Raw genomic sequence first — 27,629 nt, 5'->3', positions numbered from 1 at the left:
ATAGATCTCAGACTTTTCATACCATTATAAAATGAAATCTTATGTTTTGAATTTGTCTTGGTACGTCTTCATACCTGAACATGATCACATTTTCAAAGGTAATGGGAAGTATTAGAGAAACATGAAGTGCGGACAAACGGAAATTGCGAGTTCAAGTTCTTTACGGTGAGCCTTTGAATGTTTTTCGAGAAAATTATTACGGCTTATGTTCTAACTTTCTTTGATATCTCATGTTTCTCTAATATTTCCCCTCACCTTTGAAAGTTATAAAATGAACGATTTTGGTTCCTAGATGATTTGTGTTTGATAACTTCAAAAAACTTTTAGTGAATCTTTCAACATTCAGGAAAAAGTATCATAAAACAGTGTAAAATTAAACTGCGAAAAAAAGGGCACATACAATTGGACACATTCAAAGTGAGTCTTCAACAAGGTTCAGAAGTCTATTTAGAAATTTCTAAGTAAATCAAACGTGAATATACTATTGTACGGGGAGATCATCTATCTTGAAATGTAGTATAAACTCCAGTAGAGATTTTCATTAGATGGGAAAGGGAAAAGATAAAAAATAACAGTTTTAATATTTGAAGATAAAAAATAAGGCCAAATCTATTAAATCTACATAAAAAAGGGTGGGTTAACATGTTTTTCGTGATAGGATGAATAACCATACATAGGAAATTGTCACCTCATAACTATGAGTTTTTCAATATTATGAAAACGATAAACGCAGTTAATAATCTCAATCAAAGCTTTAAAAAGATTTACAAAATTTAGAAAGTTTACTTGACCAAACATGGGTCAAATTTTTTATTTGAATACAAAGCTTCTATAATTTCTAGAAGTCAACGGCTCATTTTGATTCATTTTTTAAATGAACCCGAGCAAGGCCGGGTTCAATCAGCTAGTATCATATAATAATCGGATATCTCCAATGGTGGCGGCTCTTTCTCCCTCTTCGGCTAGGGAGTTTGTCCAGGCTCTCTTGTCTCGTCTACAAGCTCGTTTAACTGCCTTTTCCAGCTCCGCATATCGTAAGCGGGCGGCTGCTTTGGCTGACCCGGTACATGCCTGCTCAATTCCGACTTTCGCCTTTCTCCGATCATCGATCATCCTCCAGGTTTCATCCGACATCCATTCACTTCGTCTTCCACAAACTTTACCGAGAGTACCATGGCTCGTCGTGATAAAGGCATTCTTGATTCCATACCACTGTTCTTCGACTGTTCCGTCTGTCGGCAGTTCCGAGGCTCGGGATTCTAGCTGTTCAACGTATGCCCTTTTCACCTCTGGATTCTCCAACCGGCGGACGTCGTATCGACACCCGACTTTCTCCTCGCGCCGTTGGACACGCGCAACCCTCAGTCGTATCTCGCCAAGGACGAGGTGATGGTCGGATGCAATCAGGCCCATAAAAGGGAGTTCCAAATTCGCCGGTAGGGTGGTATGAGCAATACTTACACTGCTGCCTTTACAAAGTTCCGTACATCTGCTTAATCCTCATCATTTTTACTCGTCACAGTCCCTGGAGTGTCAATTTGACACTCCTGACTAAAACCAATATTGTTTCCCGACCGATTCTTACAAAATTTATAGTTTTGAAAACCTCAAATATGTTTCTCAGACAATATTCAAAGAAAGTTTAGAAAAAAAAAATCATGCTTTAAAAAATTTTACTCCAAGAAAGCTGAAGTTAGAAGCTATACGTTGCACATAAAGATATATTTTTTTGATTTTTTTTAAAGATCCTGACTACAAAAAATGTAATAAAAGTGGTGTAAACCCGCACTTTTCAATCAATAAATCGTCAAAATTGTTTAAGTCACACCAGATAAATTTTGAAGAAAGGCTTGAAAACATGACGTATTTTGGCACATTTTTACATTTTAAGATTTTCAAAATACGAAACACAAAATTTTTGACGAATTTTCAAAGGTATCTGTTATAGAAACATTTGTCAATTTGCAATTTCTGCGAATTCTTTTACACCACTTTTTTACATTTTTTGTAGTCATGATCTCAAAAAATTTAAAAAAAAAATATATATCCTTATGTGCAACGTATAGCTTCGAACTTCAACTTTTTTGGATACCAAGTGAAATTTTTTTTAGCATTCCGTAGCTTATCTACAGTCTTTTTTCGGATTTTTTTTCTTAGACTTTGAATAACGGAACGTCTGAAAAACATAAATGAGATTAGCAGTATTAAGCGGGGAGTGTCAAATTGACACTCAAGGTCTGATTAGGAAATAGGAAGTTCTTTTCCTGGGGCTGTCAGGGTTCGACCATTAAAAAGTAATGATGCCAAATTAATTGTTTCAAGAATTCATTGAGGGTCCCCGAAGATTATTTTTATTTGGATGCGTACGAATAAAGTTGCGTGCTGCCAAACTTCCAATAATCAGTAGAGGATCAATTCTACAACTATGATCAATGTGATTAAGCACATGCTGAAGATGATGAGCTTGATAAATGTAAAGCGACAAAGTTATAGTCTGTATCAACCACCAAAACTTTTTTAAGATGCCGAAATATGTCAAAAAGAGTTCACGGCACGGATGTAAAACTCTACTGTGTTAGAATAAGATAAAATTTAAATTGCCAGGTCTTAAAAAAATTCCATAAAATTTCAATTAAAAGACAACATAAAAAACGAAAACCCAGCACCGTCAAAACAAACCAAATTGGCGTCCCTGACCGGAGGCTCGTGGTATTGTATCCGTTGTATCGCTCCCAGGCCTATTTCTAGTAGGTATGTAAGGATGAGACCGGGAGCAACATTCGAGAAAACCCGACCGAAAGCCGAAAGCGGGAGAATCTTCTTCCCGTGGCCGTGGTACGTAACAAGGATAATCCGTCCAAGCTTTTGAAACTAGAAGACAAGAAGGGCCTAGATAAACTGGGCCTCGGATAGGGGGAAAGAAAAACTTGAAGCCAACAACATTTGTGCCAAATCTATCCAGCAGTAGATAGAATTTTCCGACTTGGGTGGCAAGCCACCCACTTTGTTACTTTGGGAACAAAGTATGGAGGTAGAACTTTGCCAGGGTTCGTTCCTGTCTGTCTGTATGGCGGCAAGTTAAAAGTTTGTTTCGGAATATGTGTGTAAATAGTTGATGTTTTGGGAGCCACGGCCACAAGCATCGCTGCTAGCTCTAGCTATGATGATGAGAACCTACTACCAGAGAGAGAGCGTCTTGCTTGCTGTTTGGTTCCTCTGCATTGCCAGAAGATTCTGCCTGCTGCTGTCTGGCTCTGGCACAGGTCTGCTTGTTACTTCATTTTGACTGGTGTTGGGGATGTTTTTATTGGCCCTCTCGCTAACTGAGGAAGAGTTCTCAGGAAAGGCGAATTTGGCTTTGTTTTTGATGGTCCAATACTTTGGTTCTTCGAAGACAGGATCGGTTTTCCACTGTGGAACTTAGCATAAAGCATACACACCTTTTTCCGCAGGAACCCGGAACAACCTCCGGCTGAAGGCAACTTTCTTCCTTCCAATAGATGGGATTGGTTGAGATTTGCGTTTGCACAAGAATTTTGTCGCACTGATTCCGCTCTTCCTGTCCCTGCTGTTGTTGTATCCCTACACAGTTAAAACTCTCTTCTCCCTTCCGGTGGCGAGTTGCACCCAAAAGGGGAAGGAAAAATTCTGGGCCCCAATCTAGAGACTTTTCACACGACGGCTGCGACGGCGGAAAATGTCCGCAAAATTTTCGATTCCTCACGGGGAAAAAGACACTCACTCGCGGACGCCTCCGGTTCTTCCAACTCCCGGAACGAAAAGACGACGACGGAACGACGGAAAATAACGCGCAAGGGAATCAATCTTCTGGTCCCGCTGTTGGTTCTCTTCGAGCCAGGGAAAATAAAGCGGCGCACCGAGAAAGGAAACCCCCACACAATACACACTCACTCACGGAAACACGGACACGGACAAAACGAAAAGATCTGACCGACCGTCGGAACAGTTTCTGCTAGTCTGATGGCAATGTTCCCACTGGCGACTGGCCGAACCTGGCTGCCACTTCGATTTTCCACGCTCTTCACTCGCGCGTCGCGCTTCACGCCTCAACTTTCTACCGCCAGGGAGACCGTTTCCTGGCTCTCACTCACTCAAATCGAGACGTCGTCGTTGTTACATTTCCCGTCAAGGATTCGTGCCGTTCCCGTTACCGATTTTTTTTTCTATATTCGAAATGTTTCTGCTGCTGTGTTTTTGCGCATGAAACAAACGAAACAACAACAACAACAAGACAGGGACCGATCCAGGGGTAAAAATTCTGGTGGGGCGCGCCGCAGTCAAAACAGAAAAAGAGAGAACTGTCAACATTTGTTTGGATTGGTTTTTTAAAAGGGCTAGAATTAATAAACGTTAAAAAAAATTGAAAACCTTAATTGAAAATTAACCATCAGATCACTGAGAAATCGATCAATGACAAATTTTACTATTTTCGAAATAATCCATTTTGAAAAACAAGACAGCCTCCAAGGAAAATTATTTCTTTGTTTTGCTTCGACCTTCTCCTGCGTGAGACTTTTGTTGTTGCTGCTATTCGTTTTGCGAGTTTTATTTTTATCGAGCGTTTTCTTTTATGTGCGGAGTTTCGTTTTCACTTTTGGGGCGCGTGCGCGCAAGTTTTTGTTTTGAATTTTATACCGTATTTTTTTTCACCTGGAGGCAAACTAGAGGCAACCTAGGTTCGCTCTAACTGCTGTCATCGTGCTCATTTATTGCTCGAGAGGCAACCTAGGGTCGCTCGAAAAAGGGACGGAGTCGCCCTGAGAAAAAAGTCAGTTTTGCGAGAAGTTCACCAATACTCTCAACGTTGTTGTCAAAACATTAAACAGCTGTTTTTGGCTGAAAACAAAACAGTTGAAATAATGAACGGGCAAATGATTATTGCCGCGATTTTGAACCTCTCAGCCAAGTAAAATCGTACTATCTGCAGTCCAGTGCAATCCGGACAGGAAAAACGGCAATCCGGATGTGAAGAACCGAATGAAGAAATCCAGAAGGGAGAACAAAATGACAGCTGCATGTAAACATTGCGCTCGTTCTCACGCACACCTACGTATGGAATAACTCGAAACCCGAAACTTGCTTTTTTATTCTGACGGTTCCAGAGCCAAATCCGGAATCAAAAAAAAAATACGCCATTAATTTCTTCCTTCCTTTTTGTTTGGTAGGGCGATTCGAATTCGCCGTTGGAAAACACGCTGACGCGGGGGAAATCAAATTTATCATCAGCAACTTTTGATCGGGTGAAAAAGGTCATGTTTTTTTACGAGTTAAAAATTTGTCAGTTAATTTCTATCGAAAACTGTTAAATTATATCGGAAGCTATAGCAAATGCGACGCGTGAATGTTTTTTTTAGTTTTGGTCCAGTGGAAATAATCGAAAAAAAAATGTTATAGACCAAGAAATACTTAAGAATTGTTTCTCTTTCAGCTGTCACCTTGGAATGGCGTAGCCTAGAGAACGAAAAACAACCGGGCACCGGGACAAAGCCCACAGTATTGCAGTCCTTACTGCGCTAAAGCAGGGCACTGGCGCAGTCGATCCTATATTTCTCTAGCTACTCGCGGGACTCACAAATCATTAAAAATACTAAAACTTATAATGATAAGAGAGTGCGGAGAAGGGTGAGCCCTAATCCGTTCGGTGGTAGGAGTCCACGCGTAAAAAAATTGCAGCTTGCTGTCCAACTGGTAGAAACTCCTGAAGGCTCCATAGTGGAAAAAGGAAGAGAGCCTGTCTGCTCTTCAGAGAAGAAGGAAATTCCTGTGCCGAAGGCAACGAAGGAAGCGATGACAGAAATGAAAACTTTGACTAGCTTGGTTTTGAGCAAGCAAAACATTTATAAGGAGGTCAAGAACAAGCTTGTAAAGGCTATGGCTCTTTTTACAAAGGCAAACAAAGCAATCCTAGAGATGGCAAGAGCGCTAAATGGCAGCGCTACTAGTAGAGGAACAGAGGCGGAGAAACCATCTAAGGCGAATTTCAGTCGCCCGAAACGGATCAATACCTTCGTTGAAACGGTGAGGAATGAGCTTATTACTCCGAGAAGCTCGAATAGTGTAAAGAGGAAACGAAGGTCGCCAAGTGATCCAAGACCTGATACCCTAAATAGGAGGGCCCGAGACCCAATGGTTCGATAGGACCCTTGACAATAAAAAGGCAAGGACGACAGACCCAACGTGGGAGCGCCCTCCGAATGGCAGACAGTAAGGAGAGAACTACGAAAACAAACCCCAAGCCCAAGAAGCAGCGAAGCCGCGTAAGGTAAAAAGATGAAGCTATCGTAGTTACGGCGCCAGAAGGTACGTACGCGGACGTGTTTTGTTTGTTACGGAATGACGACAAGCTTGCTGGACTAGGTGAAAACATGAGGAGGATCCGTCGTACTTGTTCCTTTTCCCTCCTTCTCCTTTTCCTCTATCGCCAACTTCAGACTGGTACGGAAGACCCCGAAACGTGTGCCGATTAGGTAACGCTTTCAAAGTAACTCGCGCCCATCACAGCAACCACTTCCGCAGGATTTCTAACCACCAAGGCATGGCCGATTGAGAAACTACCATGCTAGAATCCCGACACGACCACCCCGAATGGTATCTCCGCTTCCTTTTGCTGCAGGAAAGATCGTAGCTGAGTACGTGAGACCTTTTAAGTCCCACCACACGTATGAGTCCAGATTAGGGTTATACCGCGCCCTAAGACCCCTATTATAAAGCCCTGAATGGCACAAATTGGATGACCTATAGTGCCAATCTGGCCGCAATAGGGGTAACAGGAAAGTTTCCCATTCAAGAAGTGGTCACCTCGTGATATCCAAAGTCAATGGGATCTTCTTCTGTAACTACTACGCTCCACCAAGGTGGACCCTGGAGAAATTTGGCGCTACGAACGCCAGAGGAGAGTGTCTACTTGAAGCACTTGCAAGGCTGAATGTGGACCTGGCGAACGTAGGTAATACTAGGACCGACCATAGAGAGGGACGTGAATGAATTATAGAAATCACATTTGCTAGTCCCAGATGGACAAGTAATTGGAGGGTGAGCGATCACTTTGCGATCCGCTATCGTGTGGGAAAGAGTGCACAGTCAATCAGAGGAGATGTATTGTCGCTGAATCCCCAAACCGGAGTTTTCGTCAACATCAGCGACGGCGACATCACTGGCGACATCCCTGACGACATTTCATGTTGACCAGACATCTGGCAAACATCTTCCGAGTGTCGGAACCAAACAAAAGAACGGGTTGTCAATCGCCGAGGTGTTTGAAGAATTGTTAATCGTCGCTGTTTGGCAAGGTTGCCAATCGCCAGCGTGAAAATTTCGGATTTCAACTGCATTGACAATAATAGCATGTGAATGACGCTGGAGGACAAAACAATGTGACCGGAATATTTTTATCGAGGTGTTGAAGTAGGAGCAAAACCTGTCTAACCTGTCGGCGGAAAACCAGACGAAAGTACGGTTGCATTTAAGTTTGCAATTATATTATTAGTCTTAAAATTTAATACTATACGAGCGAATGACAATAGATACACATAAAACTCATCTCCATGCTTGAGCTTGAGCTTGAGCTTAGATAAACCGTACATTTCAGTAGTTGCTACTCCGTGATTGACAAGAACCATCAAAATTGTACATAGATCCAAATAAATGGGGCTTGGGATTAGCTTACCATTTTCTGTGTACACGTTTCGAAGGTTCCTGATCTTATATGGTCAATAACGGCGCCGGCCACGTCCTTACGGTTCATCGGGGAAAGGGAAGGATTGTTAGTTCGACTTCCGTTGCTACTAGAGACCGAATACACCTCTAAATCTCCACGGTCGTCACAGGAAGGGTGGTTTGTTAGTGGGGAAAGTAAATAAGATCTGGATTCCCTTTGGGAAGGGATGTGATCAAAGCAAAGTTAAATATTTAGTGATCGTCGCGTCGCACACTATCGAGTACATCGCGTTTGTATTTAGAGCAAATACGTCCTAACGTGGTATTGTCATACGCGTACAATGCCACCGATACAACTCACCGATTTTTACCGCGCGCTCAAAACGAGAAAAGCAAAGCCTCCTAACGTGGCACTGTCATACATGTTCAACGCACTCGGCACATGTTCAACTCACGAAATTTTATCGCGCGTTTATAACGAGAAGAGCAAGGCATCCTAACTTGGCATTGTCATACACGTATAATGTACCTTGAACCGTTGCAATTCACCGAATTTAACCGCGCGATTATAACGAGAAGATCAAAACATCCTAACGTGGCATTGTCATACACGTACAATGCACTTAGCACCGCACAGAGGAGTATATAGAACAAAAAGTTGGCCAAAAGTGTTTTTTGATGTTTATACTCAGCAATACATTTGAATATCTAGGAATAAGACTAAAAAAATATTATTACAGTTAAAAAAAGTATTTTTTAGCTAATTCAATCACCAAGCAGTGATTTTTAAGCTTTCTGATATAAAAAAAAATCGATATCAGTATCGAATCCACTTGATACCTACTTCAAATATTATCTTCCGATTGAATAATACAAATGTCATTAAATTATTGTAATGAAAATACACTTATTTTCTTACCACTTGATGTTACTGATTACTATTCAGATTTGCATCAACACATTTTTGTAGTTTTTCATTGTAACGGGCTTCAAAAAGATTCACAAATCAGCCGCTTTGCCAGGTGTCTTGGAAACTTTTGATTATTTTTGAGGCATAAATTTATCCAGCTAGTTTCATTTGTGCTGCATAGCCTTAAACATCCATAGGCATGATTTTATTATGAATTATTTGCAATAAGCACTAATAAACAATTTTTAACTAGACATAAAACTCATCTCCATGCTGAGTAAAAATTAGTGTGTTGTAAATATGAAACCAAAATAGGTTAAAATGCGCCAAGCGGGCAGGTTCGGGTTAAAAGCACCCAATTCGGAGGAAACCGAACGGAGCGTGTAGAAGCTGTCAAAACCGTCCACACGCTAGAAATTATTAAACCATTAAGGTTTCAAAAATAACCATTTTTGACCTTTTCCCGGGAAATGTCATTTTATGAGTTCTCCGTGAGAAGTCATAAAATGACTTCTAGGGGAGAAGTTGGAATATGGTTATTTTTCAACCGAATGGGATTCTGAAGGTGAAGTTGAAAAATGGTTATTTTACAACCGAAATTCAAATGAGCTACTTTTGTAGGTTCTTGAGGATTTCTTATAAAATTTTCAATAAAAATCAGAGTTTTTCAATTCAATATTCTTATTTATTGCATGATTTACAAAAATGCTTTAATATTGAATCGAATTATTAAAATACAATACAATAAAATACAGTTTAAAAATAATTATAATGGCATTTTTGTAAAGCCTTACATCTCCGGTCACGATAGTCATTCCTCCGATGATAAGCTGCACCACCTCCTCCTCTTCCTGCCCAACTCGAGTCATTTCGTCATCGATTCCTCAAAAACCCTTCGTCACCTGTGTTACTATTCTCACGGAATAGGGCTTCTCCTGCTGGCTTTGATGCGATCTTTTTTACCTCGTTCTGGTCCTGTGGTCCTGTGACAACAATTGACACCTCATTCGCATATTCCTGCGACTCGCTAGCATTCTTCGTTTCTGATTTAGCTGCAGGCTGCCGTTGTATCTTCCGGAAATCTGTTGCTGCTCCTGCTGTTGATTTGGAGATTGATTTTGTTGTTGGTGAGGGCCTCGCCCAGACATTTCGAGCTACCAACAGCAAAGAATCTACCGGCTCCTCTACGGCATGTGTTCCATGGACAGTTCGATCGGATTCTGCTTTCCGGAGGGTACGGAAAATGACCCTGAGGACCCGCAATTTGAGCATCCTATTGGGAAACAAATAAATCGCATTAATTTCGAGTATCTCGCATATTATTCATTAAAGACTTACTTTCAGCAGACAGTGTTGGCCTTATAATTTCACTTTTAGCAATACAAAACAGATTAATGCCTAAATTCGAAAAACACACCGGGCTGCAAAACAATCATTTTCAAAATGGCGATAAAGAAATTCCAATTTTTTCAACCATTTTGTGGTTAATGCTGGAGAACTATCAAAATGGTTAAAATTCTTTCTAAAAATATTGTTGAAAAATAACCAAATTGACGGTTTACAAGCAAAACCTTTAAAATGGTTATTTAAGAACCATAAATGGTTATAAAAAAATGAGCGTGCACGCGGAAAAGAAACGCAATTGTGTTGGAAGTTTTGGCAAGTACCGGTCGTAAAAAAATTAAAGTGCCCGGAAATTGGCCACAAGTGGCGCACAGAAAAGCGGGTTTTTACCGGTTGCGTTCCAGATTGGAGTTGGGACGTCGATCATCATTGCCCATGGACACAGGTACGATAAACCCATAGCGGGAATCACAAAAATTTTAAAACCCATTCCGAAACCCGCAGGAACGAGCAATCCGCTCATATAACCGTTCGTGGTTGTTCGTTCCGATAAGTCGATTAGATCGACAGTTCAACAGGTAGGATTTCCTGATTTCAAAGCGAACGCTCCCAGCACTTACGCTCTTTTCCATTCTGTAGGAAAAGGAACGACCGAACGAGCCAGTTCCGCAGAGTTTTGCCGAGAACTCCCGAGAAGGCCGCACATTTAAAATGGATCCGTTTCCTCAGAACCCCTTTTCGGAGATTGACAATTTCAACTCGTGCAACCAAACCGCCGAAAGGACGACAGCAGCCCCCTGGTAGTCCCCAGGAGGCGCCACAGGCGTAGGGCGATCAACGACCAACTAGGTTGTAATGGAAAATGAATTCTGTTATGTCGAATGAAATGGCGTTTATATTTCAGCCGAATAAGATGGTAAAATACCCATTGTGATGTGGCGGAGTGTATGGACGATGCCAACAACAAAATTCAAATCGCAAACACATGTTTGTGAATTTATCCCATTATATTCCTCCCAAGCATATAACAATCAAGAAATCGACTCACTCTTAGTGTTCCTGTTTGGTCCTGGGCGAGCTGGCCGGAATCCGGGGAGACAGCATCCTGGGCATGCTCTGGTTCGCACGCTCCTCTTCCGTCTGGCTCAGGCACTCGGCCGGAGACCTTTCGTCGAGTTGTTATGACCTTGTGGCAACGGAGGCGATTCTTAACTGCTTCGGATTTCAGGCTGGGAGTGATGTTTGCGCAAACTGATGACGGATGAGACTCACGCACACTGTTGTGCATCGCCCACGCACTAGCTCGATTTCGTTTTGAGCACCACGGTTCGGATGGACCTCCCCGCGGCGCATCAACCATCGACCTGGGCTGCTTTAGCCGTCGATTCGGGATCCGTCTCCTGATTGGCTCGATTCGTGACATGGTGGAGTTTTGCACCACCGTACCCGCGGGACTCATCACTCGGCGGTGTTTTGCACCACCGAACCCATTCGGCTCGAACTTTGGCGGTGTTCCTACACCACGTTTCCTCCTTCGTCGACTGCTCGTTGGAGCAACACGGTTTGGTTTGCTGTTGCACAAACCTCCCCGCGCTACCATTGCTGCCATGTTACCACTCGGTCGGAGTGCTGGACCTCCTGCACCACGTCCCGCCTCTTGGGAAACTCTGAACGTCACGGGGAACGATTTTGTGCCTTCAGGACTACCACGTTCATCCTGAATCGTCGACCCGCTTCCGCTCACCAAGCTCGATGAACGCCTAGTCCGGAAGATGACTTTTGGTGGACCTGGCCGTTCCGAAACCGGATTCCCGTAGGTGAAAAATGGAGCAACACCGGAAGATCCCGCTTCGTGAACCAATTTTTTCTTTTCCGCGGCGGAAATAAAAAGGGTACCAAAAAAAGGGTCCTGCAGACGTCGGGATTTTCCCGTTAGATGCGGCAATTTTAATTTTGATTGGCTTGACTTACGTGATAGACCCTTATGGCAGCATTTCTTTTTAGGTCCCGTTTCTGAAAGCGTTTCCCGCTTTGTTTCTTCCTCGTCCGTGTTTAATTGGCCGTGGCCGTGAAGCGAAACCTATTAGAAACTGGTGTTAGTTTCTTGCTGACGCGCACGGTATGGTTTGGCTTACCCTCCGGGTGCTATTTCGCCCCAACTCCTCGGGCATAAATGCCGACTTGCGGCGAACACGCGAGCACTACGACTTCCAAACGATTAGTGTCGTTTTTTTTCTTCCGGAAGCCCGCTCGAATGACACCTTCAATGTTGCCAATATTGCCAAATCAAAATTTTGTTTGTCATCAATGACAGTCGATTGCCGAACTTTTCCGCTTGCTACGTTGCGGCCAATGTTGTCATGAGTTCAGTTAAATGTTTGCCCGTTTTCTGCTTGACTATTCATTTTGCTTATGGGGTTTGTTTGTTTCAGTGTATTCACTGACGAATATCTGATAGCGTTTTATTTGTCCGCTTTCGTTTCAACACGCTTGTTATACTAAATGAGAGAATGGGTAAAAAGAAAATTGTTTGCGAGAATGCTCTATACCGTATCATACAAGAATAATAAATCAAATGTAACAAGGTACCAATACTGCAAACCAATGGGCGGCCGAAGAGCGACAGAGGCACCAGGTGCCATCCAATCGGCCCCGGTCGTAGTGCGGCCGAACAGCAGCAGCGGTACCTAGGTGTCATCCAATCGGCCCTAGGCTTAGGGCGGCCGAAAGAGCAGCAAAGGTTCCGAAGTGCCATTCAATCGGCCCCGGTCGTAGGGCAGCCGAACAGCAACAGGGGTACCAAGGTGCCATTCAATCGGCCTCAGGCTTAGGGCGCCCGAGAGAGCAGCAGAGGTAACATAGTGCCATCCAATCGGCCCCAGGCGAAGGGCGGCTGACGAATGCAGAGCAGGCAAAGTGCCGCAAAAAAGAGATCCGTTCAACGAGCATGCATCCTGCAGGGCGGTAAGTACACGCTAATAGGGGAAATGTGGGAGTGTTTGTTGCCAAAAATGTTTATAAGTTTATAATATAAACCAAAATCAATTGAAATCATTCTGGTTATTTATTTGTGGCACCGACTACGATCAGCCTCCATAAAAGTACTTATGTAACGTGCTTGTGACGCAGCAATGACGAGGAGAGCTTATCGTAAAAACCCACATCCACCAGTTTGTTGGTGAACTGAGGAAATCGCGAATTTATCAATAGCTGGCTGCAAGTCCCGTACGACTGGGATACGAGCGAACCGAACATTACAATTAAGGCCGCGATTATGGAATTTCTCGGAACATTTCGGAGGAAAGCCATTGGGGAACCCATCAGCATACAGGCCAATATGTCTACTGGATACTGTTGGAAAGGTTCTGGAAAAGGTGATCTTGAATCGTATCCAGTTTCGTCGGAGGCAGCATGCGTTGTAGCGGGAGTCATGCCCATATCAATTTTTTGGTGGAGCACTCCTGTAACGAAAATAGAGACACGCAAAACGTGAGAACACGAGCCAAAGAAAACTCCATGGCCAACTGACAGCAGCTGTGGGACAGCTCAGAAAGAAACAGAACGAACATGAGAAGAAATCTGCGGATAAAATATCCGCAAAAATTGGATCGCATCAATTCCGATTGTTTAGCGGAAATTTGGAAAAGGGCTGAGAAAAGGTTTTGAACTAAAGCATCATCGAAGAATTGCGCTGTAGATTTTCTTGCGCATTGACGGCATATGAGATCGAGAGCAGAAATCTACGGATTTTTTCCCAGCGCTTGAAGGAACGCTGAGGAATCGGTCACAATGACTTCATTTCGATAGTGAAATAGAAGTTTACCAGCTGCATACTCACGAAGTTTGGCGCACATTCAAGAAGCCGGACTCTAAAAAGAAGGCATCGATTTCTTGAAGCACATGCCCAACTTTGATAAAATAAAAGTCGATAAGCTTATCGGTTGGCTCAAAACGGGCAAGTGGTATCTGAAGCCCGAAATAGGAGCAGTATTTAAGGTTTTTTTTTCTGTCAGAGACATGATGTTACTAAAAGAAAAAAAACATCAAGGCATTTTCACAACTTTTACAACGACTCAATCCAAGCCCGGAGAGATGTAACATATTTTTCAATATAATTTATTATTTTCCGTGTAACACAAAACGATCAATATATATTTTTTCAGGTTTTCTGTTTTTTTCTTCTTACTTTCTTTTTCTGCCAAATTATTTGTTTGTTTTAAGATTTCGTTTGTTTTTTGTTAATCTTCTTTTTTTCTTCTATATATTCTCTTTGCTATACTCAACAGTTTTATCGCTTAGCTTTTTTTGCTCTCTCTCTCTCTCTTTCTCTATAGATTAAACTCTTTCATGTTATGCTTTCCATAAACAACAATTTAAGACGGACAGTTTGTAGATGTGTATGAGTGAGTGACTTTTTTGTTTGTTTGTTTCTGGGTCTGTTTTATAAACATTTTTAAATTTTTCTTTTGTTTTGTTTGTCGCTGTCAAGCTTAACATGTGTAAATTCCCCTGGCGTTTTCGAGCTCCGGGTAGCGCGCATTTTTTTCCGTTTCTAAAATAGATTCCTGTCACATCCAGGGGATCGGGACATCTTTTGTTTGAGTTTTTTTTTTTGATAAACAATAAAAAAAACTACTATAGTGTTTCAGTAAAAAGTACCAGTTCAAAGTACGGACCAAGAAGTTCTATATGTAGAGAAGACTTTGCTAGGATGTTTTTTTTGTAAATTTAACTTTTTCTTTCTTTCTTTGACTTTAACTTTCGTTTGTTCTCTACACTTTGACTCAAAATATATGCCGGAGCAATATATTGATTTCATCTGTTTTCAAAAAATAGACTTTATGCTACCTTTCTTCAGTTTTTCTCTATAGATTTTTCTCCAGCTAAGTTTCTTTTTCATTTTTCAAATGAATCGATGATTGGATTGTTCACATTTCGCGAGTTGGGTCTCCACCGGTAACTTTCAGTTCCCGGGAACCCGGATCATTTTGTATGCACTGCAATTACATAACTTACCCTAGCTATATAGTTTCATCTAGTTTTTGTAACACCATGGTTTGTTTGTTTTTTTTTCTTCTGTTTCTCTACCATCTCGTATATATATTTTTTAAATGTATATATTTTCTCTTTCTGCAATAACTAATCGATTTCAGCGCATCAGAGTGATGATTCGTATTCTTGCTTTACTTGTGTCCATACCGAACGCAGAGAACTTCCCCCAGGGAGTAAATCTCGCCGGCTACCACAAATTGAACTAGCTATTCTTGAGTTTACGTTTTGCATTTCAATGCTACCACATCTGATTTTTTGTTGTTGCAACACCCTGAAGGATAAGGTAAACGAATTCCATGCTTTTTCCGGCAACTTTGATGGGTGAATTTTGTTCAGTGTAATATGGATACACTGAGAAAACCGTCCTAGTAGAAATGTAACTGGAAGAAGAATTATAAATTTAAAAAAAAAATTCAAATTTAAATAGAATACATGAAATAAAAATTAGTGTGAAAAATTTCAAATTCATCATTGGAAGGTAGATTCAAAAATTAAATTTACAATATGAAACGTAAATTTCAGACCATCAAAGTCGCTCGCGGCGAAGTATCGATCCTCCCATCAGTGTGTTACTGCGGCGGTGACTTAACTTAATATGACCTTCGTTCTGTCGCACCAAATTTGGCGGCGCCGTTTAAGAAAACAACTATATGCTGCTGTTGCTGCTGCTATCATATACATAATTACTATTTATAATAGGTTTTAGGTATCATCATCATATTTAACACAACAGAACGCGGCGCGCCGTTAGCTAACTGAATTAGTTTTAGCTTTGACGAGAGCCTTTCTCGTCATCATCGATCGCTCATTTGCTGCTCACACATTGCTTTAACTTATCTAGACATCAGTGATATAAACTTAACTCAAATAGTCTACTTAACGTTTTATAAAGATATTCTCTCTCTCTCGCTCTCTTGCCTTAGTGTTGTGGTTTTTTTTTGTATGAATGACGAGTGTTTTTTTTGTGTGTGTGTTTTTAATGTGTGTATTCACGCATACTTTAATTTAGCGTCATTTTCTCGTCATCGTTTCAAACTTTCACTTACTTTTAAACTATAAATTATAACTTTCTTTAGTAAGAGGAATGTTTATTGTTTTTTTTTTTCTTATCTTTCTTTCTCTATCAGCTCAGTTTTTTCCACGTTTACGATTACTTTCAGTGTGTGTGTTTTGGTTTAAATCTATAATAATAGTTTTGTTTTTCTTTCACATACTTTGTATTTTTTGTTTTGAAATTTTTTTACTCTCTGTGTCAATATGAGTTAGCGTTAATTTTTTTTTGTTTGAGGTTTTTTCTGTTAATTTTTTTTCTTGTTCGGTACCACAAAAAGCGTAATCATTCGTTTGTTTTATTTTAATTTAATTTTTTTTTTCGTTTTTTCCTGTTTGATCAATTGTTTTTTCTCTCCCACTTGTTCAGCTTATATTATAAACATTTAAAATGACCGTTTACGGTTGTTGAAATCATTCGTTCGATTAACAGTGAGAGTTTGTTTCCACATTGTTTTCAAAATGTTTTGTTTTGTTTTTTTTTTGTCGTAATCAAGGGTTCGTAAGTTGCTGTCTGTTTTGTTTTTTGTTGATTTTATTGACTAATGGGTTGATGAAATTGCACCGTTAAAACCTCTTTTTTACTTCACTGAAATGTTCAATTTTTCGCCGAAGACCGTTCGAACGTTGAGTGCCTTAAATTGTGATAATAAAATCAACATAATTTGGGTAGAAACATTTTGATACTCACGTTAGTCTTTTTGGATTTTTTTTTTCAAAATACTGATTAAAACCGACAACTTCAATGCGTGAGTTTGGTTCAGTGTTAAAAATATACACAGAGAAAAATTTCAAGGATTATTTAATTAAGAAATACAATGTCAACTCAGATTCCCAAAATTGAAATTTAGATTAAGGAAGATTTGAATTTCTCATTTGAATTCACATCCACGATTTTTATTTAAACGAAGAATTTCAACTTTCAGAATTAAATTGTTAGTTGGCTTTCGAATTCAAACAAATTTCCTTAACAACTCAAACAGCGACCAGCACGTTTCGAATTTGGAGAAGAAAATTTGAGAATTGAAAAACACTATTTTCAAATCGAAGAAAATTGCCGGTGGTAAATGAGCTCCAAATGGCAATCGCTCACATAAGAAAAAGTTAGTAGCGGCGAGGCACGAGGACAAAGGTTAATTTCGAACATCCTCCTTAATTTGATCACATCCTCGTTTTCTTCTATGGACCATTTGCAATATTCTCGAATGTCGTTCGGGGTAAAATTAGCACCAGAAATCTTCCAACGTATGATTGATGGCATCAAAAACTCGTTAAAAAACCTTTTTAGCAACGTCGTCGATTCTTATTACGATCTTTTCCGAAATTCTCGCTTGCCCTTTGGAGTTGAGCTGGCGCCAAAAGTCTACCAACGCATAATTCCTAACCCGAATGTTATTCATCATGCGTTGGAAGATCACCGGTGCAAAGTTTACTCCAAACGGTATTTTCTAGAGCCTATAATAGGAAGCTACAGGTCACTCAACGTTGATTGATGGCATCAAAAACTCGTTAAAAAAACTTTTTAGTAACGTCGTCGATTCTTTTTACGATTTTCTCCCAAATTCTCGATTACCATTTGGAGTTGAGCTGGCACCGAAAGTCTTTCAACGCATAATTCCTAACCCGAATGTTATTCATCATGCGTTGGAAGATCATCGGTGCTAGCTTGACTCCAAACGGTATTCGATAGAGCCTAAAATAGGAAGCTACAGGTCACTCAACGTTCACGGTTCACGGCTTCCAAAAGTTGTGTTCCCTTTTTTTTTGCTATTAAGTTTCAAGTTGTTGTTTCTTATATCTCGATTCGCGTAAAAAATCTGTTCCGTCTTGTTTAAGGATGCATGGTATCTAAACAGCTTTCTATAAATAGGTTTCTTCTGTTTTTGCTTCCCCTACTTTAAGAATTTAAATGTTACTCAGCACATGTTTTTTCCCTTTTTTATGTTACTAGGATTACAGGGATTGACTTTCTCTGTTTTTTTTCTTTAAATATTGTATTCAATGGCAGCAGCGTTCTAGGGTTAAGGTGTTCCTTACTTTTATCCGTTAGAGCAGGGGACATTGAGTAAATCTACGACTGTGACTGTAACTTGTGTACGACGAGTTTCGCTTTGACTGACTTGGGTGTGGTGTTGGAAACGTCGTGCCCGCGAAAGCATTTATTTTTATTCGTGTGTTAAGCTGTTTGAGCAATTTTAAGAGAGGTATCCTAATAGTTTTGACTCCGATGATGTATACCTTTGTTGAAGAAAGTTTCCTGTGGTGTAGGCATTTACATATGTAATGTACGCTTGCAGTCAATCTCTATCTATGATAAGCTTCTTGTGGATTGTGGAGGATTACTTTAGCTATGATTTTACGTTTTAGTGTATCAATCACCCAAAACGACATCCTATTAAGGAGCATAAATCAGCTTACATTTTTCATATTTTTCTTCAAGATCAATAGTTGATTATAAAAATTACTTTGTAATTACTGGTTTTATTTTTGTTAAACAAACGTACCGCCCTTAAAGTTTCGCTTTTCCCTCGTTTCGTATTTGTGCAAAATTTCCTAACAATTAGCTTTTCAAATCAAAGGTTGTGCGACACGGGTTACAATGCTAGCTCTCCAAAATTTCGAAACCATGAATTTATTTTATTACTCTCCTGAGTAATTTTACCACCGAATTAAGATTCTGATTTTCGTTTTCGTTGCAACCCGTTTTCGTTCGAGGGGTTTGTGTTCAGACAAAAAAATCAATATCCAGACATTCTTCCTACTACCCACAAAAGACGTTCAATTCAACGTTGAAGAAACAGTTTGTGGTTAAGAATCGTTGCGATTTTACATACAAACATGATATACCTTCTTATCAACAGCCAACAACAAACAACAAACAGAAAACGGAAATATGTATTGTACTACTGTCTCCGGATCTAAATCTCTCGATTCAGGTCAATTTCTCCTTTTTACTTTTGAACTCTCTAACGAGAGCTACCATTTATCTCTTCCTTCTGTTTTAAATTTACGTTTTAAAACTTTATGAATACGAAGATACCATAGAATTGAAACTTGTTTCCGACGTTGGAAAAATGTTTTCCACTTTGATGAGACTGGAAAATTATTCTAATGGAAGTTAAGAGGAAACAAAAATTAAGAATCCACTCAATTGTGGAAAACAATTTCGCCAATGGAAATTTTGGGCTGAAACAATTTTCGTCATGGAAAAACTCCTACAACATCTCGAAACAAACTTCTAACTACTGACGTGTTTCTCAAGTTTTTTTCAAACGAATCAACGAACGTTTCCCGGAATCTACTCTACTGTGTTCTGCGATCAAACATTCCAACTAGTCGTCGTTGTATTCCCTGATTGAGTGCTGTCCGTGTACAAAAAATAAAAGCTCTGTACCAAAATAGGTGTGGTTATCCAACTGAGCCAATCCTTCCTTCCAATCGCGGTCGATCACAGACAGCTGCTGTCCCTCACCCTGCCAACTGGTGTCTAAGCTCATAAAATTGATTGTTTCTCCAGCGCTCTGTTCCGACCCTAACCCAACCGAGACCAACTTCACCTTCCCAAACTCACTTATCAACAGGTTCTATATCTCATTTTAAAAATTTCAACATTCTCACTAATCGAGAGGTAACATTTGCATTTTCTGGGGCTACAATCACATGCAGAGTTCCTGTGTCTCCTCCTCGGGCCGCTTCCAATCGAAAGAACGTTCTGCTTTTCCGTGCGCGTGATTCACTCTGACGAGACGTGAAATATTCACAACTAACAACATTACTGTTTGATCGAGTAAAAACAATCTCCAAAGTGGTGCGCACCCCCCGCTAAAAATAGCTGATGAGGGGGGCGGCGAAAATGTTCTCTCCCGCTTTCCTTCGAACCCGTCGGCTTTTCCCCAACTGACGGCGACAATCGACGACCTCAAAGGTTCCCGCTGCCTTCAGCCCGGCGTCCGGAGCTCGTCGGGACCAAGCGAGAAAGATGTGTGTAGTGCATCGTCCAAAACAAAACAATTTACTTAGATTCGTCCTGATCCATGGGTTCCTCCGAATCTTCCCGGGAAATGTCCGAAGTTCTGAAATACATTAAAATTTCAAATGAATAAATCTTCAAAGAGATGAGACAAGGACAAGGAAACCTACCGGCTACTGCTGTTGGGGGGTTGCATCGAGAGGCCGGCCATGGCCTGCACCGTGTCCGATTCGTCCCGATCCGGACCACCGACGACGGCCTGCATGGCCGAGTACTCGACGGTGTGCGCCAAGCGCTTGACGCAGGGCCAATGGGTCAGCTGGATGGCAATGGTTTTCTGGAGGGTTTCGACGGCCGACTGGCAGGGCGCCCGCGAAAGCTCGCTGGCCGCAATCGGAGACAGGTCGTCCCCGAGCAGGGCCCGCACACACTCCTGGGCCGAATCACAGATGGCCGGCAGATCGTAACCGCCTTCCAGAGCTAGGACCACCTGGTGGAGAAAAAATTAGTGAACCTTAAGTAAATTCTTACAACGGAATTTTTCAATGCTTTTTCAACCGTTCGGAGACAAAATAGCTTCTGAAGTCTTCCAACATATGATGCCATAAAATCATGCGTTGAAAAGCTTCCAGTACTAACTTGAGTCCAAACGGCAATTGGGTACAATAGAAAAGGCCGTACTGTAACACGAGGTTGTCACGACTCTCATCTTCATGATTTGAAGTTGTCTGGACATGAGACAGTCACGACTTCAAATCGTTACAGCTTCAAATTGTGACGACTTGAGGTCTTGACGTCGTTCCGACTTGAGGTCATCAAGCTTCGAAATCGTACAAACTTGAAGTTGTTTCAGCGTTAAGGTCGTCTCTACTTAAGATCGTTCCAACTTGGGGTCGTTCCCACTCGAGGTCACCCTGTCATAAAATCTTCACCACCAAGGTCATCACCACTTAAGGTCGTCAGGTCTTAAGGTAGTCCGGTCTTAAGGTCGTTAAGGTCGTCAGGTCTTAAGGTCTTAAGGTCGTCAGGTCTTAAGGTCGTCAGGTCTTAAGGTTGTCAGGTCGTCAGGTCTTAAGGTCGTCAGGTCTTAAGGTCGTCAGGTCTTAAGGTCGTCAGGTCTTAAGGTCGTCAGGTCTTAAGGTCGTCAGGTCTTAAGGTCGTCAGGTCTTAAGGTCGTCAGGTCTTAAGGTCGTCAGGTCTTAAGGTCGTCAGGTCTTAAGGTCGTCAGGTCTTAAGGTCGTCAGGTCTTAAGGTCTTCAGTTTTTAAGGTCGTCAGATCTTAAAGTCAACAGGTCTTCAGGTCGACAGGACTTCAGGTCGTCAGGTCTTAAGGTCGTCGGGTTTTAAAGTCGCCAGGTCATAAGGTCGTCAGGTCTTAAGGTCGTCAGGTCTTAAGGTCTTCAGGTCTTAAGGTCATCAGGTCTTAAGGTCGTCACTACTTGTGTTCGTCACATCTTAAGATCGTGAGATCTCAAGGTCGTCAGATCCGTAAGGTCGTCAGGTCGTAAGGTCCGTAAGGTCGTCAGGTCCGTAAGGTCGTCAGGTCTTTGAAGATCGTCAGATCTTTAAAGATTGTCATGCCTTGAAGTCTTCAAGTACCCTAGCAACCATAGAACTTCAAATCTCCAACTCACCTTTCCATCGGCCAGCTTCATAAGTTCCCGGGTGAGGAAGCCGAAGCAAGCCGGTGACACCCGGTAACCACCGAGCGGTGCCGGATGCCCAAAAGCTGCGTCAAAACCGGCCGAAACCAAAACAATGTCCGGCTGGAAGTCCCGAGCAATCGGCATCACTACCGTCCGGAAGGCGGCCAGGTATTCCGCATCCCCCAGCGGTGGATTCAAACCCCCGGACCAGGCGATGTTCACATTGAACCCAAGGCCGGGACCTGCTCCACACTCCGTTGGCCCACCGGTTCCCGGGAAAAAGTTCCCGTCGTCGTGCCTGTGTATCGACAGGTACAACACATTCGGATCGTCGTAGAATACCTGTTGCGTTCCGTTGCCATGGTGCACGTCCCAATCGACGATCAGTACCCTCCGAATTTCCGACGGTAACCGCTGCCTGAGGAGCCGCGCTGCGATGGCTATCGAATTGAAGAAACAGAAACCCATGGCCGCATTCGGTTCCGCGTGGTGCCCCGGTGGACGAACGACGGCGAATCCGTTTTGGATTTCCCCTTTTGCTGCCTTATAGGTTAAATCGATCACGCAACCAGCGGCCATCCTAGCGGCAGCCGCCGTATGGTGCTCGTTCCAGGTGGTATCCAAGTCTACACCCACGCCTCCGCACGCTAACCGCACGAAGCTGACCTGGCTGGCTTCGACTTTGGCCCGGTTGATCTGATTGGTACCGAACAGCAGCGAGTGGCTCTCGGTGTGTACAGTCTGTAGCTCTTCCTGGGTAGCCTTTCGAGAACGGAGTTTATCACAGCGGGAGGCTAGCCCAGTTTCAACGAGCCGGGCCCAAACACTTTGCAGCCGGCCGCTGTGCTCCGGGTGGGTAGCGTTATCGCCACAGACACAGCTATGCTTCAGCATCAGGCTATCGAAGGCCAAGCCGGTCGTCGCTTTGCCGTTGTTCTGTTGTTGCACTAATCGGACCGGGATGGCCGACGCCGAGGAAGAAGTGGTAAGCTGCAGGGGACCGGGACTAGAAGCCAGACCTTCGTTGGTATAGCTGAGCATCGAGCGACTACGATTTTGTACAGTTAGGTTTACCGGGGGTGGTATATCGTCTTGGCCGGTGTCAGACATGGCGACCGGAGTGCTGCCCGGAGCCCCTAAATGTACTAGTGGACTTGAGGAGGTGCGTGACAGCGGTCGTAACCGGTTGTAGACATCTTCGGTGAGCATTCCGAACTGCATCGAGTGCCGCATCAGCGCTAGATCCCGCTGTTGAGCCGCCAGGAATTCGGCATGCTGCTGCTGTTGCTGCTGGCTCAAGGTTTCCGCAATCATACCGTGAGAGGTGCTCTTGATCACGCTCCGGTTCAGACCGCTGCTGATGGACGTGGTGCTGCTATTGGCCGGGGACGTTATCACGGTCGTTTTGGGCGGTTGCTTTTTGTCCGTCAGGTCGATCACCTCACCGGATTCGACCTCTTCCTTGATCTGTTGGGACTCGCGGCAGTTGGCGCGGTTCAGGGCCGTCTGCCGGATCTTCTGCTTCATCAGTATATGTTGCTCGTACGCTTGCCGTTCGGCCTGTTCAAGAGCAAAATAAAGTTATAAGAAGTGAGGTTATGGTGGGAAGATGAAGGAACTTACATCACTATTCTCGTAGTGCGTCTGGCCGATGTTGACTCCGGCTGCCCCGGTCAGCATCGGATGCCCCAGAGGAAGTGGAGCCGATTGGGTTCTACCCAGCGGCCGGTGACCCTGTTTGTGCAGTCTCGCTTGTGCCACCTGGGCATCGGTAATTGGAACGCCGGCATACATGGCACCCGGCGGAATACCGCTGTGGATTCCACCGAGGTGGACCGGATTGATGGTGAGGCCGGCGGCTGCCGCAGCTGCAGCGGCAGCAGCAGCTGCCTGCAACTGCTGCTCCGTCAACTGCTCCAGCATTGACGGGTGACTCACGAATGACGATGGATGCGGCGGCGGCGGTGGATGGTGGGCCATCTGATGATGGGGCGGAGGCTGACCAGCAGCCGTTGCCACCATCTGATGAGGAGGAGGTCTGAGGGGCACCATTGTCTGGAAAGAAGGGTTGAACGGTTTAGCTGTTATGTTCAAAAAATGTAGGTACTCGATTGTATCTTACAATGTGATTCGTAGAGTGCGCTTCGCTGAGGTGTGGCCGCCCGAGAGATATGTTCGGCATCGAGGGCGAACTGAACAGGGACAGATCGTTGATGCTGGACCGGCCACCGGGACCGTACTGAGGATCTTCGTTTTCTTCCTGGATCGGTGCGTTTGAGGGTGAGCCACTGGTTCCGAGTGCAGGAGGAGAGTTAGGACCGGAATCGGATGCTCCACTGGCGCAATCTGTGAACGGAAAAGCATACGCATTAGTTACCCCACCCTTAAAGATCCGCAATTTTTCCAAGGTTGATTAGTGTCTTTAGCACACAGTTTTGGAACGATCGTGCAATAGTAGATAGCAATTTTAAGGCTTGTTTGTTAACCTCGAGGGGGGATACCTACTTGAAGGGTGACCACCGGCGGCGGCGGCGAGTGAGGTAACCTGAGGATGGCCCGGTGGCAGTCCTTGCGGGGAATGTGAGGCGCCGCCGTGCTGCTGTTGCTGCTGGTTTTGTTTCTGCTGCAACCTCCGTTGGGCCGCCTGCTGGTAGCGTTCCTGACGGCGGGCCGCCATGACCGGGCCCATGGCACGTTTCTCGATCACTCGCTGCTTGATCCGTATCTTCAGCAGGTTCGACTCGGAGGCTGTGCGTTGCGTATTGTGTTTGCGTTTGCGTTTTGAGGGGTTTCGAACCCGGACATGCGATCAAATTGGATTAGGTTAGTTAGTAGTAATTATCGGCTGAGCAACGGAAAATTGGTAAGACAGGTGCAACATATTGGTTGGTTGTTTGGCGCGTTTGGCTGGTGTTGGTTTTGTTAAGTCTAGCGTATTGGTTAAGCGATGTCGAACGCCTCAATTGAACTCATAAACTCAGACTGTAGATGGAGATTGAGGAGCTTTTGATGTTAGCGGAGCTTCAGGAGCTAGTAGCTTCGAATGGCCAAGGAAAGTCCAACATCTATAAGGAAATGATGGACAATCTTGTCAGATTGAGGAGTTTTCGGTTTTACTGGAGCTTCAGAAGGTCTTTGCTTCGAATGGCCAAAAGTAAGTCCAATATCTATAAGGAAATGATGGACAATCTTGCCAGTGCGTCTACTTATACAAGAGAAAGAGACGTTAAGTTACGAAGGCTTCGTGGTGGACAAGTTTAACAGAATATCCTGGTGGTTTTTGAAGAAGTTTGACACTATGTCTCATGGTTATTAATCCTAGAGGTTAAAGTCTACAACAAACCTTTGCAACAGTGGTCTAAGTAAATGTGTACGTAGTACCAGAGAATAAAGTCGGAGTTCCTGGTCCATTACCTCGGACTGGTGCATTAGCAGTTCAAGTAGAATGCATAAAATGGGGCCCACTGCTAACTCTAGTACGCGGCGAGATAGACAGATGAGCGAACGTCTTTGTCAAAGTGTTGAAGTGGGAGGAGAACATGGAAAACTGTTGGTATACGAGTGTAAGCTGTAGCGTACTCATTGCACAGCTAAAAACTACAAGTTGAGGTTTCACACAGTAGTGTATATAATTTGTTTTGTTAACTCCGTTATGTATTCATGCATTACTGTCCAATAAACATTTGCATAGGGAAGATGCTTTTCTTTTCCACTGCACGTTATCTCTCCCTATAAGGCATTTCCCCACTTGTCAGACGAACAGCTGATTTCTCATGTTTACATTTTCTCGGCATATCGTGGTAAGGTAAACATAACAACAACATTACGCATGTTCAATGGCCAGATAATAACAAAATACAATTGACAATGCAATTGTAGTAGTCGTTTCGCAAGCGCACCTTGGTGAGGAGAATATAAATTCGTTATTTAATTTATTGTAAATTCATAACAAGCTAAGATATGAAGGTATGTTGATGCATTTAATAAAAGAAATTTTTAAAAGAAAGCATTGAACAGTGCTTATCATCAAAGATCAAAATGGCAACCAGTTGGTGTTTACATTTTTCAAAACAAAAACAAAAAGCTACCCTACCACAATCTGTCTCAGGAAATACTCTATAGGTTATGGGCCTATAAAAACACGTTGTATTTTTTCTCATACAGTTGTTTTCGGCCGTAAAAAGTTTTTCACGAGTTGCCGATCAGTGGAAATGAGCGTCGGCAATGTTTCGAGCCTTCCCGGAATCGAGCGCCTAATCGGTCGTGAGAATTGGGCGACATGGAAGCTTGCGGTGCAAACTTACGTTGATCTGGAGGATCTGTGGTGTACGGTAAAACCAGGTCGTAAGGCGGACGGAACAGAGAAAAGCATCGATCCTGATAAAAATCGCAAAGCCCGAGCCAAAATAATCCTCTTCTTGGACCCGGTAAACTACATACGTAGACGTTCGCGACGCCGCAACCGCGCGGGATGTTTGGCAGAAGTTGGAGACGGCTTTTAAGGACATGGTCATGGGACTAACGCGGCGCGTAGGTTTGTTGCATGAAAAGATCAAAACCGAGCTCGTCTCCTGCGATTCGATGAGTGATTACGTCAACCGGATCATAACGACCGTGCATGAACTGGATGGAATCGGATTTCCCATACCCGAAGAATGGATTGGAACCCTCTAGCTCGCCGGATTGCCAGAGGAGTATCGCCCTATGATAATGGCGTTAGAAAACTCCGGAACCCCAATTACCGGTAATGCAATGAAAAGAAAATTATTGCAAGAGGTTCAATCTCCCGGAAACGACTCCGCTCTGACGGCTCTGACCGAGAAAAAGTTCTCTGGAAATGGCTGTAAATTCAAACAAAACCACACCACTACATCGAAAGGTCCGAAATGTCGACAATGTGGCAAACACGGGCACATTGCTCGTGAGTGTAGAGGTGCAAGTGCAAATGCTTATGGGGCCAAGAAGAAGCGAAATGTACTCAGTATGAGTACAGTGTTCTCTTTTTCGGCGATAATTTAAGGGATGAATCATCCGCGAGGATGAAAATCCAGGAAAAAAGAAAACTGCAGTTTTCGACGATAACAAACTAAAACGACTGGTATGTGGACTCTGGGGCATAGACATGATTGGCAACAGTGAGTTTTTTGATGACATCAGGCCACCGTCCGGAAATGTCATAGCTGCGAACGGAGGTAATCTGAAAGTGACTGGCACTGGTACTGCCACCCTGCGTGCCAAGTGTAATAGTGATGACGTTCTATTTAGTGAGTGAAGTGAAACTGGTACCGGAACTGTCGGTGAATTTAATATCGGTAAACCAGATCGTGAAAAAAGGATATTCGGTTATTTTCGCGAACTCTGAGTGCAAGATAGTGAACAGTGATGGTGAAGTTGTGGTCACTGCCAGCCGCAAAAATGATTTGTTTTGAGTTGAACAAATACGGGACTCTAGTGCTCTAGTATGTTCGTCTGCCGGAAGCCTCAGTATGTGGCACAAGAGACTAGAACACTAGAACAGTTAGCCACTGGTTTAGTGATCGGAATTAAAATTGTCGGACAAAACGATAACAGTGACTGTGTTGTATTCCCAATGGGAAAACATAGTAGGCTACCGTTCGGAAAAACGGGTTCACGCGCTTCGAGTTTGCTCGAATTAGTCCTTACGGACATTTGTGGTCCGATTAAAGGGACATCGATAGGTAAAAATCGATAATACCTAGCCTTTGTAGACGATTTTTCTAGGAAAATGGGTTTTTTTTTTAAACAAGGTAGCGCCGATGTGGTCTAGTGGATAGGCTGGCGCGAGTCTGGTATTGGTACGCCAGGCGTACTGGGTTCGATTCCCGGTATCGGCAAGAAAAACTTTTGGGTTTGAATCCCATAAGCGGGCCGACAGGTAAGATGTGTTTCATTATATAACTGACTATATAATTGGAATGTTCAATAAGTTGCCAGCTGGCCAGGTATATTCACGGATGCC

The 27,629-nt window shown here is 43.1% G+C and overlaps 2 protein-coding genes across 8 annotated transcripts in view; both read right to left on the bottom strand.

Moving 5' to 3' along the window:
* Positions 1-4,161, bottom strand: part of LOC129739612 (double-stranded RNA-specific editase Adar) — a 184,358-nt gene extending 180,197 nt beyond the window's left edge. The window contains exon 1 of one of the 3 annotated variants that reach the window (XM_055731092.1): positions 3,441-4,161. The gene's annotated coding sequence lies outside the window, so the exon portion shown is untranslated. The remainder of the gene's footprint in view (positions 1-3,440) is intronic. The other 2 variants (XM_055731091.1, XM_055731090.1) reach the window with 2 other exon arrangements.
* Positions 4,162-14,033: 9,872 nt separating this feature from the next.
* The window catches only part of LOC129740284 (histone deacetylase 4-like), a 198,149-nt gene continuing 184,553 nt past the window's right edge, over positions 14,034-27,629 (bottom strand). For 4 of the 5 annotated variants that reach the window (XM_055731894.1, XM_055731897.1, XM_055731895.1 and 1 more), the window contains exons 8-13: positions 24,155-24,397; positions 23,772-23,995; positions 23,273-23,704; positions 21,638-23,209; positions 20,174-20,493; positions 14,034-20,106 (exon numbers count right to left, since the gene is read on the bottom strand). In XM_055731894.1, the coding sequence (XP_055587869.1) occupies positions 20,046-20,106; positions 20,174-20,493; positions 21,638-23,209; positions 23,273-23,704; positions 23,772-23,995; positions 24,155-24,397 (2,852 nt within the window). In that variant the 3' untranslated portion in view covers positions 14,034-20,045. The remainder of the gene's footprint in view (positions 20,107-20,173; positions 20,494-21,637; positions 23,210-23,272; positions 23,705-23,771; positions 23,996-24,154; positions 24,398-27,629) is intronic. The other variant, XM_055731898.1, reaches the window with a different exon arrangement.

The sequence above is a fragment of the Uranotaenia lowii genome, chromosome 1 (genome assembly GCF_029784155.1).
Source record: "Uranotaenia lowii strain MFRU-FL chromosome 1, ASM2978415v1, whole genome shotgun sequence".
NCBI lineage: Eukaryota > Metazoa > Arthropoda > Insecta > Diptera > Culicidae > Uranotaenia > Uranotaenia lowii.
Note: the sequence above shows the minus strand (reverse complement) of the source record. Positions and strands in the feature narration are given on the sequence as shown.